This window comes from Lynx rufus, unplaced genomic scaffold, assembly GCF_022079265.1.
Source record: "Lynx rufus isolate CCGP_SWC_20201006 ecotype Redwood Valley unplaced genomic scaffold, mLynRuf1.p SCAF_3, whole genome shotgun sequence".
NCBI lineage: Eukaryota > Metazoa > Chordata > Mammalia > Carnivora > Felidae > Lynx > Lynx rufus.
Genome location: NW_025814845.1, coordinates 162324897 through 162340188, shown reverse-complemented (window position 1 = coordinate 162340188; position 15292 = coordinate 162324897). Strand labels below are relative to the sequence as shown.

The 15292-nt window shown below is 42.8% G+C and overlaps 1 protein-coding gene across 1 annotated transcript in view; it reads left to right on the top strand.

The window, feature by feature from the left end:
* Window positions 1-12324, top strand: part of SLC20A2 (solute carrier family 20 member 2) — a 107600-nt gene extending 95276 nt beyond the window's left edge. The window contains exon 12 of the mRNA XM_047091301.1: window positions 10829-12324. Within this exon, the coding sequence (XP_046947257.1) occupies window positions 10829-10993 (165 nt within the window). The 3' untranslated portion in view covers window positions 10994-12324. The remainder of the gene's footprint in view (window positions 1-10828) is intronic.
* The last annotated feature ends 2968 nt before the right edge of the window (window positions 12325-15292 follow it).

The window sequence follows — 15292 nt, the reverse complement described above, 5'->3', positions numbered from 1 at the left end:
GAATATTGATCACTGCCAAGTGCTGTAAACTCAGGGCTGTGCACGAGGGAATTCCTTATAATGGGGAATGCTGGAGCTGCAAGGAACCTGAAAGATTCAGGAAGAGGAATCGGTCTCTGTGAGTTTCAGGGAGTTATCTGAGGTCACCTAGGGAGGAGTCAGGACTGGAAGCCAGGTCTGCCCAGCAACTGGAGAGAGTGCTAAAACATACTCAAGTGGGCCTCCTATACACAAAAATACTCCAACAAAGCAAAAGCACTTCCAGATTTGTCCTCGGTTCATTTGTTCATGTCATTCAAGAAAAACTCATCTGTACCTGCTCTGTGTGAGGCACCATTGTAGGCACCCAGGCACCACAGTAACCAAGACAAGATGGCCATCTGTGTTCACACACAGTTAAAAAACTCCAACCAATGTGTTTATTGTAAACAAATGCCACTAAATGTGAATGGCTTCGTGCTTCAGATATTAAAATATCAGGTGGCATTTATGGGAATATTTTAAGTGGGCCAGCTGGCAAATCTGGAGCCTTGTGGCATGGAGAATCAGCCTCATTGGAAAGAGGTGTTTTGTTTCCTTGTTTTTTCCTCTTTTCCTTTTTTTGCTACAGTATATAGAAAACCTTCAATTTGCACAAATTTTCATTATAAAAATCATTGCCACTTAGTGCTTGGAGAAAGTCAAGCTCTGTGTTTAGGGCTTTATACACGCACAGTGTATTGCTTAATACTCACAGCAACCCTGTGAAATCAGTAGTTATTCCCAATTTACAGATGAGAAAACTGAGGCCTCCCGAGTTAGGTCACTCTCCCAAGATCATACTTTTAGCATCAGACCTTCACTGCATGCTCTGTGCCTCCTGATTTTCACCATGATGATCACGGTAATGGTAACCAGCCACAACTAAGATGTGCGGGGCAAGTGCTCTCTGCCGGCGGTGTTTTAAGTGTGCTGTGAATATTAACTCATTTAATCCTCCCAGGAGCCTTCTGAGGTGGGTGCTAACATTATCTCAGTCTCACCAGTGAGGAGACTGAAGATAGAAAGGTTAAGTAACTCGCAAGATCACCCAACGAGGCACTGGCCCAGCTGAGGTGTAGCACAGCCAGTGTGGCCCCAGCCCTGCTCTTGGTGCAGCCCTGTGTGCCTGTCCAGTAGAGAAAAGGAACGCAGGAGAAGTGCTGTGTGCTCCTACCACTACTGTTCTAGTTTCAGTTATTTAAAACTTAGAAAAGAAGCACACGTTCAGTGAAATATTTCAAACAGTAAAACTATATGGAATGAAGAGTGAGCATCTTCCACCTTACTCCACATCAATTTCAGCTTGCTGGTGTGTGGGAGCAGAGAGGAACTGCCTCTTATTAAATATATTTTTCTCCCAAAGAAAATAGGCTTGAACTTTTCTGTAGGCATGAAGAGTCTTTGGGGCTGCTTTTAAATAAATGTTACTGTCTTTTCAATGATTAACCCCACATGTGAGCAAGCCTAGTGAAGGCAAACTTTCACACCAGTTGAAAGACCTCTTGAAAAAGCAACACAGGGGGTGCCTGGGGTGGCTCAGTCGGTTAAGTGTCTGACTTCAGCTCAGGTCATGATCTCATGGCTCATGGGTTCGAGCCCCACAGTGGGCTCTGGGGCAGAGCCTGGAGCCTGTTTCTGATTCTGTGTCTCCGTCTCTCTCTGCCCACTTGTGCCCACACACACACACACACACACTCTTATCTCTCTCTCTCTCAAAATAAAAAAAATAAATAAGTTTTTTAAAACTTAAAAAAAAAAAGTCTCCTTAACATGAGACCACAGTGGATGTCAGCTATCAAATAGACTGGAGCCAGAGCTCAACTCGGATTCTAATCGGTCTGTCCAGTATCATTGATCGTGGGCTGGTGGACAAAGCCCAGAGCTACTCACTGCAGTAGCTAAAGTCGGAGTCCTGGCTCTCCAGACCTGTAGCACAAAGCCTGGATGTTGGGGCACTGGGAAGAGTTCACAGCCGCCCTGGTGCAGAGCACTTATCCCTCCTGCAGCACAGGCTTGGCATGCAGCGGGCCCCACGTGGCAGGTGTGGCTGAAATGTAAGACCAAGGCCCTGTGTGAGCAACGCCATGACTCTGGAAACATTCAAAGTGTGTTGACCTCCACATAAAATCATAACCGGACGCCATCATGTTTTCAGGAACAATCATACTACCTATTCGATTTTTTCCTGCTTCCCTGCTTCCCCTCCTATCTGCTTGTTAGGTTTTTTTGCTTACAGCTGCCTTCCTCAGAAGGAGGTCAAAAGTTAGGAACTTGGCAGGAAAAAAAGATGGATACCATTGTTGAAAATAAGCTTTTGAATTTATCTGGGTAGATTTTATTTATTCATGCTTTTTTCTAAGTGTACATAGCTAAGGGCATAGTTTAAATTTTATACCCTATGTAAGAAAATTTATAAACCTTCATTAAGTGATACAGATGTTGGTTGAATGTATAATTTGGAAACGAATAATTAGACAATTCATAGTATCCAGAATAGTATAATATTTCACAAGGCAGAGGTAAGACCATCTTTGATGACAAGTTTTGCTTTCTATAAATCTTTAAGTGTTAAGTATTTTTGTATTTCACACCATAGGGCTCAGTTCCTTAGATATTTTCCTGGGATGATAACTCTGGTTAAAATTGAAAGCCTTAATTAAAAAAAAATAGAAATGAGTCTTGAAAATACAAGTATCCACAGAGGTGTGTTTCAGTAACTTGTTAATTGTTCTTGCCTTCTGTGCGCCTTGATCAGCTTCAACCTTCAGCCCTGTTGAACACATTTGTGAACTTCTCAATAGCGATTCAGAGTGGTGTTAATGCAGACTGTCTTAATTCCAGGTGGGGTGGTTTGGGATTACTCTTTTGTGAATTACCCGCATTGTTCACCTATATTGGTCACATAAATGATTACTCAGCCAGCTTTTGGATTTGAAACCGCTTATAGGAAACACTACTGATTTAACATTTTTTTTAATTTTAAAAATGTAAAAATTTAGTATTCTAATCTCTAATTTAATTTTCTAATTCTTGCTCTTTGGTTCCCCTACTTAACTTCCCCGCCACCCCCCCCCCCCCGCCCACTTCCCAATAATTTTGTTGCTGTTGGTGCCTGACAGTGGCCTTAAGCTGGAAACGCATTTAGCTTATTAAGAGGGAGGTTACAATACAGCAGTGAATAATACCAACAGAAGACCTAATCAGTAGTGAAGACATCAGACTCTAGGTCCCTTGTGATCCAAATAATGTAACAACTAAAAAGGCAAAAGCCATTAGAACTCAAAAATTAGTGTGTCTAAGTGTGTGACAGATGAAGAAGACAAAAAGTATTTAGGAATATACAAGATTTGGACAATAGATTTAGAGCACTATAATTAATAAATATGTACCAAAGTTTTACCCTACTGATCACATGCCTTCTCGTCAAGTATCATCAAGCATTTATAAATATTAATGATAAATTCAGAAGGCCATGATAAAAGTCACTTTAAAATTTATAAAATAGGGGTACCTGGGTGGCTTAGTTGGTTGAGTATCCTGCTTCAGCTCAGGTCATGATCTCACAGTGTGCAGGTTTGAGCCCCACATCAGACTCTCTGCTTGATCAGCGTGGAGCCTGCTTCGGATCCTCTGTTCCCCTCTCTCTCTCTGCCCCTCTCCCATGCACACTCTCTAGCAAAAATAAAAATAAACATAAAATAACATTTATAAAATAAGAATAGAAGTTGTACTACACAGACCAATCACAATGAAATTAAACTATAAATTTATTATGTGTTGAAAAGGGGAAGTAATCCCTTGGACAATTTTAAATGCTCTTTTTAACAGTTGAATCAGGGAGTTAAAAAATTACAATGATAGCTTTCTTAAAAAGAAAGCTGTGGGGGCGCCTGGGTGGCTCAGTCGGTTAAGCGTCTGACTTCGGCTCAAGTCCTGATCTCACGGTCTGTGAGTTCGAGCCCCACGTCGGGCTCTGTGCTGACAGCTAGGAGCCTGGAGCCTGCTTCGGATTCTGTGTCTCCCTCTCTCTCTGACCCTCCCCCATTCATGCTCTGTCTCTCTCTGTCTCAAAAATAAATAAACATTTAAAAAAAAAAAAGAAAAAGCTGTGTGTGTGTGTGTGTGTGTGTGTGTGTGTGTAGTTATACATGGAAAAACCTTTGGGAACCGAAGTTATATTCAATTGAAAAGTCCTATCTTTAATAAATGATTTAATTGAGCAAAGGAATGATAAAAGAACTAGACATTAATTTTTTTTTAACATTTATTTATTATTGAGAGACAGAGAGACAGAGCATGAGCAGGGGAGGGGTAGAGAGAGCGGGAGACATAGAATCTGAAGTAGGCTCCAGGCTCTGAGCTGTCAGCACAGAGCCCGATGTGTGGCTCATACTCACAAACTGCGAGATCATGACCTGAGCCAAAGTCGGTCACTTAACCAACTGGGTCACCCAGGCACCCCAAGAACTAGACATTAAATTAGGAGTTTATAAAAGGTACAGTACAATAAAAATTCTGAGGAAACAGTAAGAAAGGTATAATAATTATAAAAGCAAAACAAATTTAAAACCAAAAGTACTGGGGCACCTGGGTGGCTCAGTCAGTTCAGCGTCCGACTCTTGATTTTGACTCAGGTCATGATCCCAGGGTCGTGGATTGAGCCCGGCATCAGGCTCTGCACTGAGCGTGGAGCCTGATTAAGATTGTTTCTCTCTCTCTCTCTCTGGGGCTCCTGGGTGGCTCAGTCAGTTAAGCTCAGGTCATGATGTGACAGTTCATGGGTTCAAGCCCCACATTGGGCTCTGTGCTGACAGCTCAGGGTCTGGAGCCTGCTTTGGATTCTGTGTCTCCCTCTCTCTCTGCTCCTCCCCTACTCGTGCTCTCTCTCTCCCAAAAATAAACATTAAAAAAAAAAAAAAAGGATTCTCTCTTCCTCTGCCCCTCTCCCCCCACTCATGCTCTTGCTTTCTCTAAAATAAAAATAAATCCTGAAGGGGAAGGAGAGAGAAAAGTGGTTATTCAAAATGTGAAGAATTTAGAAACCTTTGTAAAATGCATTATTTTCTGCAAAAAATATACATGACAAATACTGACAAAGAAGTAGGAAAACGTAGAAAATCTGACTAGAGCCGGAGGAAGAAATTAAGGACATTCTCCAAAAACAATTCTTCTCACCTGAAAAACCAAAAAGGAGGGGGCACAACTGACTCCACTTCTCAATGGATTCATTAGATCACCTCTTCCATTTTAAAAGAATAATTTTCACTTTATGTAAACTTTCCACACTGTAGAAAAAAAACAAAATAGAAGAGGAAACTCCTCATTTTGTTCTATAAAGCATATACTGAATAACCCCAATACCAAAACTCTAATGACGTTGACTAATACCTAATAAAACATGACAATGTGGGGCACCTGGGTGACTCAGTTAAGCGTCTTAAGCTTCTTAATTTCGGCTCAGGTCATGATCTCGAAGCTGATGAGTTTGAGCCCCATATCAGGCTCTCTGCTGTCCATGTGGAGCCTGCTTCGGATACTCTGTCTTCCTCTCTCCTCTCTCTCTGCCCCTCTCTCAAAAATAAACATTAAAAAAAATAAACATAGGGGCCACCGGGTGGCTCAGTCGGTTAAACATCTGACTTTGGCTCAGGTCATGATCTCATGGTCCGTGAGTTCAAGCCCCAGTCGGGCTCTGTGCTGACAGCTCGGAGCCTGGAGCCTGCCTCAGATTCTGTGTCTCCCTCTCTCTCTGCCTCTCCCCGCTTGCACTCTGTCTCTCAAAAATATTAAAAAAAAATTTTTTTTAATAAACATGACAATGAAAGCTATATTTACATATGAATATTAGTATAAAATGTAAGGTGCTAATAACATCAATGAGTTTATGAAAAAACATTTCAGCAGGATCAAATTAATTTTCCAGATTACCGGAAAGTAGGCTCTGAACATGGCAGCACCTGCACAGGGCTGGCCCCTCATAAGTGCTCAACAAAATAGGTGTTGAGTGAATCCCAAGAAGGGTACTCTGACATCTTCAATATAATAGGGCTTATCCATTAAAAAACAACACATGATCATCTATTGAGATATATGCCAAAAAGACATTTGATAAAATTCTGCATGTATCTCTTAAAATACTGCTAGAATTCAGTGAAAATGACCAAGCCCACATAAAAATACAGAACTCTATAGAGTTTGTCTGTCAGCAGTAGCCAGAATGAAAGTGTAATAAAAACCAGAACACCCACCCCCAGGATTGCAGCAAAAAGAAGGGTATTTCAGAATAATCCTAATAAATGGGAGTGAGGAACATGAAGAAGGCACAAGACTGCACAGAGGTGAAAGAACACCCGCAGACGAGACACTGTTACCCGACAGGAAAGCTCAATTTTATAAGGAGTTTTCTTCTGACTTTACAAACTGACTTAAAGTGAATTTGGTAGGTTAAGTTAGTAAGAATCTGAAATGATCTAAAATGAAAAACGATGAGGAAGGACCAGCCTTACGAGCGAGAAAGTACAAGAGACGAGTTAAAAATACGCGGAGGTGGGGCGCCTGGGTGGCGCAGTCGGTTAAGCGTCCGACTTCAGCCAGGTCACGATCTCGCGGTCCGTGAGTTCGAGCCCCGCGTCAGGCTCTGGGCTGATGGCTCGGAGCCTGGAGCCTGTTTCCAATTCTGTGTCTCCCTCTCTCTCTGCCCCTCCCCCGTTCATGCTCTGTCTCTCTCTGTCCCAAAAATAAAATAAACGTTGGAAAAAAAAAATTTAAAAAAAAAAAAAAAAAATACGCGGAGGCTGGGCAGCAGTGTGGCCCCACACAGTCTCAGCTGGGGAAGATGACGAAGGTCTGGAGATGGATGGAGATGATGGTTGCAGGACAGTGCGAATAAACTTTATGCCACTCAATTGTACACTTAAAAATGGCTAAAATGATACGTTTCATTGTGTACATATTTTGCCACAATTTGTATAAAACCAGTAGACAGGTCCGAGAGGGCACCTATTATAGAGGAGCATACAGTTTGATGATGTTGGGTAAACGATGTTGACTAGCTGGCTGTCAATCTAGAAAAACAAAGACACACAGCTCTCAGAAAATACATATCTGATGGCTTAAATAGCATTTTTAAAACATTTTAAAACTTAGAATAAAATAGAATCTTATACAATTAAATATCAAATATTCAAGGGTAAATTATAGGAGAAAAGTGCAGTGTAATTTGTTGTGTGGAATTAGAAATTTGAATGTGAAACAAAGCAAAATATGGAATTGAGAAAATAACTTGCATTAACAGTTAATATTCAGTAAAGACCACACATAAATAAATAAGGGACACACTTAGATTCCAGTATTTAAATGGGCAAAATACATGGAGAGGCAATTTTTATATGTAAAGACTAGAAGGAGTAAATTGGATAAATAAGTAAAAGTAAGTTCAACCTTCGGAGTAATTAAAATATGCAAATTAAAGCAACAGTAATACGTTTTATGAGTGGTTAGCAAAAAAGAACAATTTGTAGTGTTTTTACAGTGTGCCTAAATTCACAGATTATCGACAACCTTGTGTATTTACAACTGTTTATAAGACTATTTGGCAGGATGTATTACCATCCTAAATGCGTTAGGAGACTTCTTCCTGCAAGCAGCACTTCCTCTGACACATGAGGAGGGGAGCTGGTAAATTACTGTGTTGCAACCATTGTAATAAAGGCTGGATTGCAGAGTCTTGAGCGGGAAGACAGAGGGAGGTTGATGAGCAGGGTATTTTAATAGTATTAAAATGTTTCTTCATAGATTGTGACAAAAGGTTAGAAAAAGGTGAATTTGGGTAAAAGGTATATGGAGTTCTTACAGCTTTTCCCTAAGTTTCAAATTATTTCAAGGTATTTTTTTAAAATGCGCCCTTTAGGGGCGCCTGGGTGGTTCAGTCGGTTAAGCGTCCGACTTCAGCTCAGGTCACGATCTGCGATCTCGCGGTCCGTGAGTTCAAGCCCCGCGTCGGGCTCTGGGCGGATGGCTCAGAGCCTGGAGCCTGCTTCTGATTCTGTGTCTCCCTCTCTCTCTGCTCCTCCCCCGTTCATGCTCTGTCTCTCTCTCTGTCTCAAAAATAAACGTTAAAAAAAATTTAAAAAAATAATAAATAAATAAATAAAATGCGCCCTTTAAATTATTGAATATTGTATACCTGAAATTAATATAACCCTGTATTGTTAACTATATTGGTATTAAAAACAAAATAAAAACTAAAACTAAATGCCCTCTTTAATAATCTGTTTCAGGGAATATTATTTATTAAGCCTAAATATAAGTGATATGAATGAATACATTAATCATGAAACTATTTCCAGTAGGGAAAAATTGGAAGCAAACTGGAAACGGTTAAATAAATTAAGGTACATCCACCTTAAGGGTGTGTCATTTTTCATGATAATCATAAAGGCTGTGAACACTATGGGAAGATGCCTATAATGTTAATTTTTTTAAGAAAGGAGCAGTATGCCCTATTACTTACAAACAAAAGTATATTGATAAAAAATACAAGAAAGGAATATAAAAATAGGACAATAGTGGGGGTCTGAGTAATTGTCTATCCCTCCAAGTACATAAACTTGTTATATATTATTCTAACTTTATGCTTTTAAAAAAAATGTTCTAGAGGCACCTGGGTGGCTCAGTCAGCTGACTGAACATCCGACTCTTGATTTTGGCTCAGGTCATGATCATGGAATCAAGCCCCATTTCAGGCTCCGGGGCTGAGCATGGAGCCTGCTTAAGATTCTCTCTCTCTCTCTCTCTCTCTCTCTCTCTCTCTCTCTCTTCCTCAGCCCCTCTCCCCTACTCATGCGCGCTCTCTCTCTCTCTCTCTCTCATTAAAAAAAAAAGTAAAAAGTGTTCTAAGAAAGGAAGAGGGTGGAGATAAAATGGAAACTTGAGGGTGTCCTCCCAAAGGGAATCCAGAACAACAGGAGGTGTGCTAAAGAGGACAGTGCTCCAGAGAGACTGTGAGCAACAGGAAGAATTTAATCTCAGGAACTAGTGTGTGTGGATTTGACCATATTTGAAAACCAACAGAAACTAGCTGATCCTTATGCAGTAGAAAACTCCCGATTGTCTGTCATGTTCTAGGAACTGCTAAGCAGGATTATCAGGTTCATACAGGGTACTGATAATGGCCAAAGAGTTTAAATAAAATCAGTCATTTTGATGGCCCCTTACTTAGGTTAGTCAGTTGCTGTCCTGGAGATGTTAATCACCACCTGGCTTTGACAAAATGTCAGATTAACTGCCTTTAAATATGCTGCTGTTTTTGGCATTGCAGTTTGCATCCATAAACAATCTAAAGGGTTGGATTTTATTTTTTCTGTGGTTAGACCCTGCTTGATATTTGACTCATTGGTCATTGCTGATTCTGGAGTATTTGAGGGTCGGTAGAGACAAAGCCTATTTTATAGAGATCTTAAAAATCCACCTCACAAATGGTCAAGGGCATTCTGTCAAGTGCTGAGCCCCACCAGAGCCTGAGTGAGGCAGGAGATATTACAGGCATTGTACTTTCTTATGATTTTCATTTTTAGGATACTTAAAGTTGAGTCTTTTTTCCTTTAAACTTTCAACAAACCATAAAATGAACTGTGAGTGTTTAGAAAAATAGTTGAGCATGTTGTACTGATTGAGCCAACCAGAAGCCCCATTTTTCTTTGTCTTTAACCCATTTATTCTTATACCCTTCTTGACAACATATTGTATTTTTCCTATTTGTATTTTGTTCATAAGTAAAATTTCTCGATTAAAAAAAACAAAAATACTTGAAATCATTGTTGACATTCTGATTTTCAAGTATCTGTACGTGTCATTTGGGAGACATGAGTGACAGTTTAGATCCAATAATATTTATGTTCATTTTATTTTATTTCACTTCACTTTTTACTTTTTTCCTGCACCTCACACTAGCTAAAGTACAAAAGCTGCAAGCAGTTTGAGATGGAGGAGAAAACCAGTTTAAAATCAAGAGGCCTGAGTTCTAGTCCTCAGTCGGCTGTGATTTATGATAGCTCCTCGTGCTCCCAAATCCTCTCGGGATCTGTTATCCTCTGTAAAAAATGACGCTGATTAGATACTCTCAAAGGTCTTCTCCAGCTCCAACATTTATGATGCTGTTATTCTAAGAGAAGGATACGTTATTGCCATTTCATTATGTGATTAAAACAGGTTCATAAATTGCAGTAAGCAGTGTCCTACCTGTGGAATATTTAAAACAAGAACATTCATAGTTTATAAGGTGCAGAGAGAATAGAAAACATGTCATTGGCTAAAGTTCCACTCAAACAGAGCAGAACGTAGGTGGAAAAGTATACCAGAACTATATGCTAAATAGAATAATCCTAAAGTAACTGTACCTGAAATCTAAACTATTTTAAAAGCTTTAACAGGGGCGCCTGGGTGGCGCAGTCGGTTGAGCGTCCGACTTCAGCCAGGTCACGATCTCGAGGTCCGTGAGTTCGAGCCCCGTGTCAGGCTCTGGGCTGATGGCTCAGAGCCTGGAGCCTGTTTCGGATTCTGTGTCTCCCTCTCTCTCTGCCCCTCCCCCATTCATGCTCTGTCTCTCTCTGTCCCAAAAATAAATAAACGTTGAAAAAAAAAAAATTTAAAAGCTTTAACAAATGGAGGGGAAGGAATTGGTAACATTATATAGAATTCAGTTTCCTTCTGAGATGAGCCAATTTACATTGGTTGAACGCAGATTTTGTGTCTCGCCTTCAGATCTGTGGACCTCTGTTTTTACTGTTAAATCTTTGTGCTCCGGCAGGTGGGGTCCGTGGTGGCCGTGGGCTGGATCCGCTCCCGGAAAGCCGTGGACTGGCGCCTCTTCCGGAACATCTTTGTGGCCTGGTTTGTGACTGTCCCCGTGGCCGGGTTGTTCAGTGCTGCTATCATGGCTCTTCTCATGTACGGGATTCTTCCATATGTGTGATTTGTCTTCTTCCGCCCAGTACACAAGGGAGGGTCTGGTGTGGGTATGTGTGGGTGGCGTGTTACACGCACGCTGCCTGCGCACGGGCTGTCTCCCATCCAGCTTGTCCGTGGCCCTTTCATATGGTTCCAAACCAACTGTTCACCTACACTGTAGAGAGTCATCCTCCAGAGCTAACTTAACTACTGTACATAATCATGTGCATTAAACTGGTATCGTGGTGACATAACGTGGTGCAGTTACTTATATGTTAAATATATATTGTATACATAGAATAGATAGCATTATTTCAAACATACTCGAAATGGGAGTGGAGAAATACTGTCTAGAATTCAATATTCAACAAATCTTTGTACGGAATGATTTCAGTGGCAAATTTTAAGAACCTTTTAAAAGGAAAGTGTAGATTGGAAAGTGCTATTTTTCCCATTGAATATACTGTAAGATAAGTGTGAATCGGGTTGGATGCACATTTGGGAAGATGTACGTCCGGGGGTGTGCTCTTGAGTAATACTGGGGTAGGAGTTCACAAGTGCTTTCACTGAGGAATTTGTTCATATACTGTGTATTGATTATGTAATATATCATAATTGCCTCTGTAAATACTTAAAACGGTAATTTTTTAATGGTGTGCTTCCCATATACTTTTTTGATCAGAGAATTTTGGAAAGTACCAAAGAAGCAGGGGAATAGTTTGCCAGTATTATATTTTCATACTGTCTTTCTCCCCTTCCCATGAATCCTACTGTTAACCTAGGCTGTAGCGAGACCGCCTGGCCCCGGCCTGCCCCCTAGCAGGGCGGAGGCCGAAGCACCAGCCCCCTGTCACGTGCTCGTTATGAGCATCCTACTTCCTGTCCCCCGCCCCCACTGCCACCACTCGCTAGTTACTGGTGAGCCCTGCAGTGGCCCATTGTCGTCGTCGTCGTCGTCGTCATCGTGTAGAGAATGTACATACGTGAGGCTGCCCGATCAAGCACCACACACCAAGTCCAGTTTAAATTTTCACCCGTACTCTCCCCTGCAGCCTGAAAAAGCGAATTCTTAAAACACTAAGGCGAGTGAGTTGACATTCAGGAGGGGGTAGAGTTGAAATAGCAGACAATACACTGGATTTGAGGATTTCCTTGAGGCCTTTACTAAGCTGAACATCTTGAGGCTCTACTGTAGTCCCACTGGATTCTGTCCTGAAAGCGGGAGGGAGGGAGTGTGAGTGATGCTGGAGCCTGAAACCGTGGAAATGCTGCTAAAATTTTTATATTGACAAACGTTTTCTTGGTACTTCATTGTGATTTTTCATTAATCAACCATATTAAATTTATAATAAAAAATGCCCTTCAAAAGGTTGCCTCTGAAGTCTTTTTCTAATTATCTATTCAATGTTTTTTTGTTCAGTTTCCACAAAAATAAAAGCTACGTAATTTTACTTCTACTTTTCAAATAACTGTATTTTACGACTGTTACATGTTTGTGCAAAAAATATACGTGCTGGGCGCCTGGGTGGCTCAGTCGGTTAAGCTTAAGGCTAAGCATCTGACTTCTGCTCAGGTCATGATCTCACAGTTTTGGGGGACACCTCGGAGCCTGGAGCCTGCTTGGGATCTGTATCTCCCTCTCTCTGCCCCTCCCCTGCTCACGCGCTCTCAAAAATAAACATTTTTAAAAAATTAAAATATATATATGTGTAAGAAAAGGAAAAAATGAGTCACACAACCCAGCATCCTGAAATGCCCACTGTTAGCACGCATGCACACGCACTCCACACACGTGTGCATGCGCACCCCGTCCCCCTCCCCCCCCCCCACACACACACCTTGATCCTTAAGCAATTTGACTGGAGGGCTTGTCCCGGGATGGGATTTTATTAAAGGGTGTATCACACTTCTGCGTTCAGCCTTGCCCCCTCGACTCTGGAGTCAGCCAGCCTCCTGAGGGGAGGCGGGGCGGGGGTTCACGTGTTCAGCGCTAAGGACCTAGCAGAAAAAGGCGCACCCTCGTCTCGGCTCAAGCAGCCCCAAACAAAAGCAAACCTTTGAGCTGAAGCAAACTCCTCCGGCCTCCGCGCAGGGGCCGCCTGCCCCGTCGCCTTCTGGAGCCAGGCAGGTAACAGGCGAGGAAAGCTGACCAGGTGTAAAAAGTTCATCTCCACAGAGAAATTTGCTTTCCGTGATTTTTCAAATGGCATTCTAGGCCTTTCAATTTTACCCTCTTCTAATAAAGCTTTATCAGATTGAAGAAGTTATATTTCCTCCTAAATTTAAAGAAGAAACAGGCACAGCACAACAGCGCCAGCTGGCAAGCTGCGGTCCAGGGCCCTGGGCCCCAGCGCAGCCCCGGCAGCCAGGGCGGCAGGGACAGAGGCCCAGGAAACGAAGTGGGACAAAGGTCACATGCACACTGAGCCTCCGAATGACTAAGCATGCAGCCCTGTCACCGGCGCACCCCCGCGCAGCCTGTTACCTGACAGAGGGAGCCACTCCCTCCCCTCCCCACGAGGGTACCCGAGGTCCGGCCGAGGATGGGTCACCTCGGAGGGGGAGGGACGCCGGTAAGGGGCTTCCCCGCCCCGGGCCACCTGGAGTCCTTCCTCTGACGTCATCGTAATCAGCCTCTCTCTAAAAATGCAAACACTTCTCTGAGGAGGGGAACTCCGACGACCCTGGCAACTGATTTTGTCACCAGATCACACCCTCTGCTGTCTGGGGCGGAGAGGGGCGCCCTTGGAGACCCTGGCTTCCTTGTGTCCCCGCTCCTCTGGGAGGTTCACAGCGTGCACGGAGCGCGGGCTGTCCACGGGAGCTTGAGTTCCCCAGACAGCCTTTTTATTCCTTCATTTTCTGCCTTTCCAAAAGGACTGAACTTTTGAGCAAATATGTAAACACATTCATTCGTTTTTAACATTTTTTTTTTTAAAAAGTCCTGTCCCCTCAGAATAAGCTGCAGGAAAAAAAAAAAAATCCATCATTCTGAAAATGGAATGTAAAATTAGGCCTCAGTGAATTTATTCAATTACAAATATTCAATTACCGTGCAAAGAGCACCCAAGGATGATGCAGTGTGTTCTGAGTCCTCAGATGAGGTTCAGCCTCACCCTGTGGTTGACCTCGAAGTGCTCCTGCCAAGGTGGTTCCTGGCATCAGGGAGCACTAGGCCCTGCCAGTTCCAGTTTCCTCCCTGGGGACCCCAAGGCCTCCTGTGGGGCTGTAAGGAGTTCTGGGGGACAGTGTGATGAAGGGGGCCACTCCAGGCCTGGCTCAGAATAGGGCTCCATGAACAAGTGTGTGTGTTTGCCTTCCCTTGTGGTTATTCACTGACCACTTTTTGTGGATGGCTCCCCTCAGGTGGGCTGCTTGGAGGAAAACATTAAATTAGATGGAGAAAATGAATAGCAAAGAAGCCACAGTTGAACAAAACAGCCAGAGACCAAAAGAAACGGGATGATGGGTTCTCTGCGTGCTTGGTGAGGGAAGAAAAAGATTGGGGGGACCTGTAGGATACGGTTGAATTCTCATGAAGAAGACAGGGAGTCCTGTCCTTGGATCATCACCTTCTTAAATATTTTCATAGCGCTTCACCCTTTATTATTAAGAAGACAACAAAACAACACTGAAGCATGCTATGAAAAAAAGGGGAAAGTCACCTACACTCCATCACCCCATGACACTGAAACACCAGTCTTTGGAACACCTGGAGCTGGCCAGGCACTGGAGAAACTAAGGCACAGAATGAGGAAAAGGTCCAGGCAGCCAAATGGTAAGAGAACCAGGCTTCCCCACCGGCCTCTTCCTCTGAGCAGCTGTCAGACTGTGTCCACAACTGTGGCCTCTAGAAAAAGGAGGATAGTGCCGTAGGGCTGGGAGGAGGGTGTCGGGAAGGAACACAGCCAGGTGACTAAGAACTTGAAGGAAGCCTAGGAAGAAAAGGCGAGAGGCTTATTCTGACTGTTTTTATAAAGGAAATAGGAATTCAATCTGATTTAAAGTAAGGAGTTTCAGACTCGACAAGTGTGATTGATCATCTGGTCTCCATCTGGACAGGCCAGAACAAATTGAGAACCTAACAGAGCAAGAGGGCTTTGGGTTACAGTAGGATGGCCAATTCCCTTGCCTTTCCCGAAGCCTTGACATTTGGTTAAAGCAAGCCCTGAATGTAGACATTCCAAAGTATGAGTCCGTATGGTGCTAGGAAGGGAGTGAGGTCAAAAGGAAGGACCTGCAGGACAGAAGGCCGGAACTCCACAGCTGGGCCATTATCGCCTCTAAGCAGCAACAGCGACACCCAGTGGGGTCCAGTGTAATT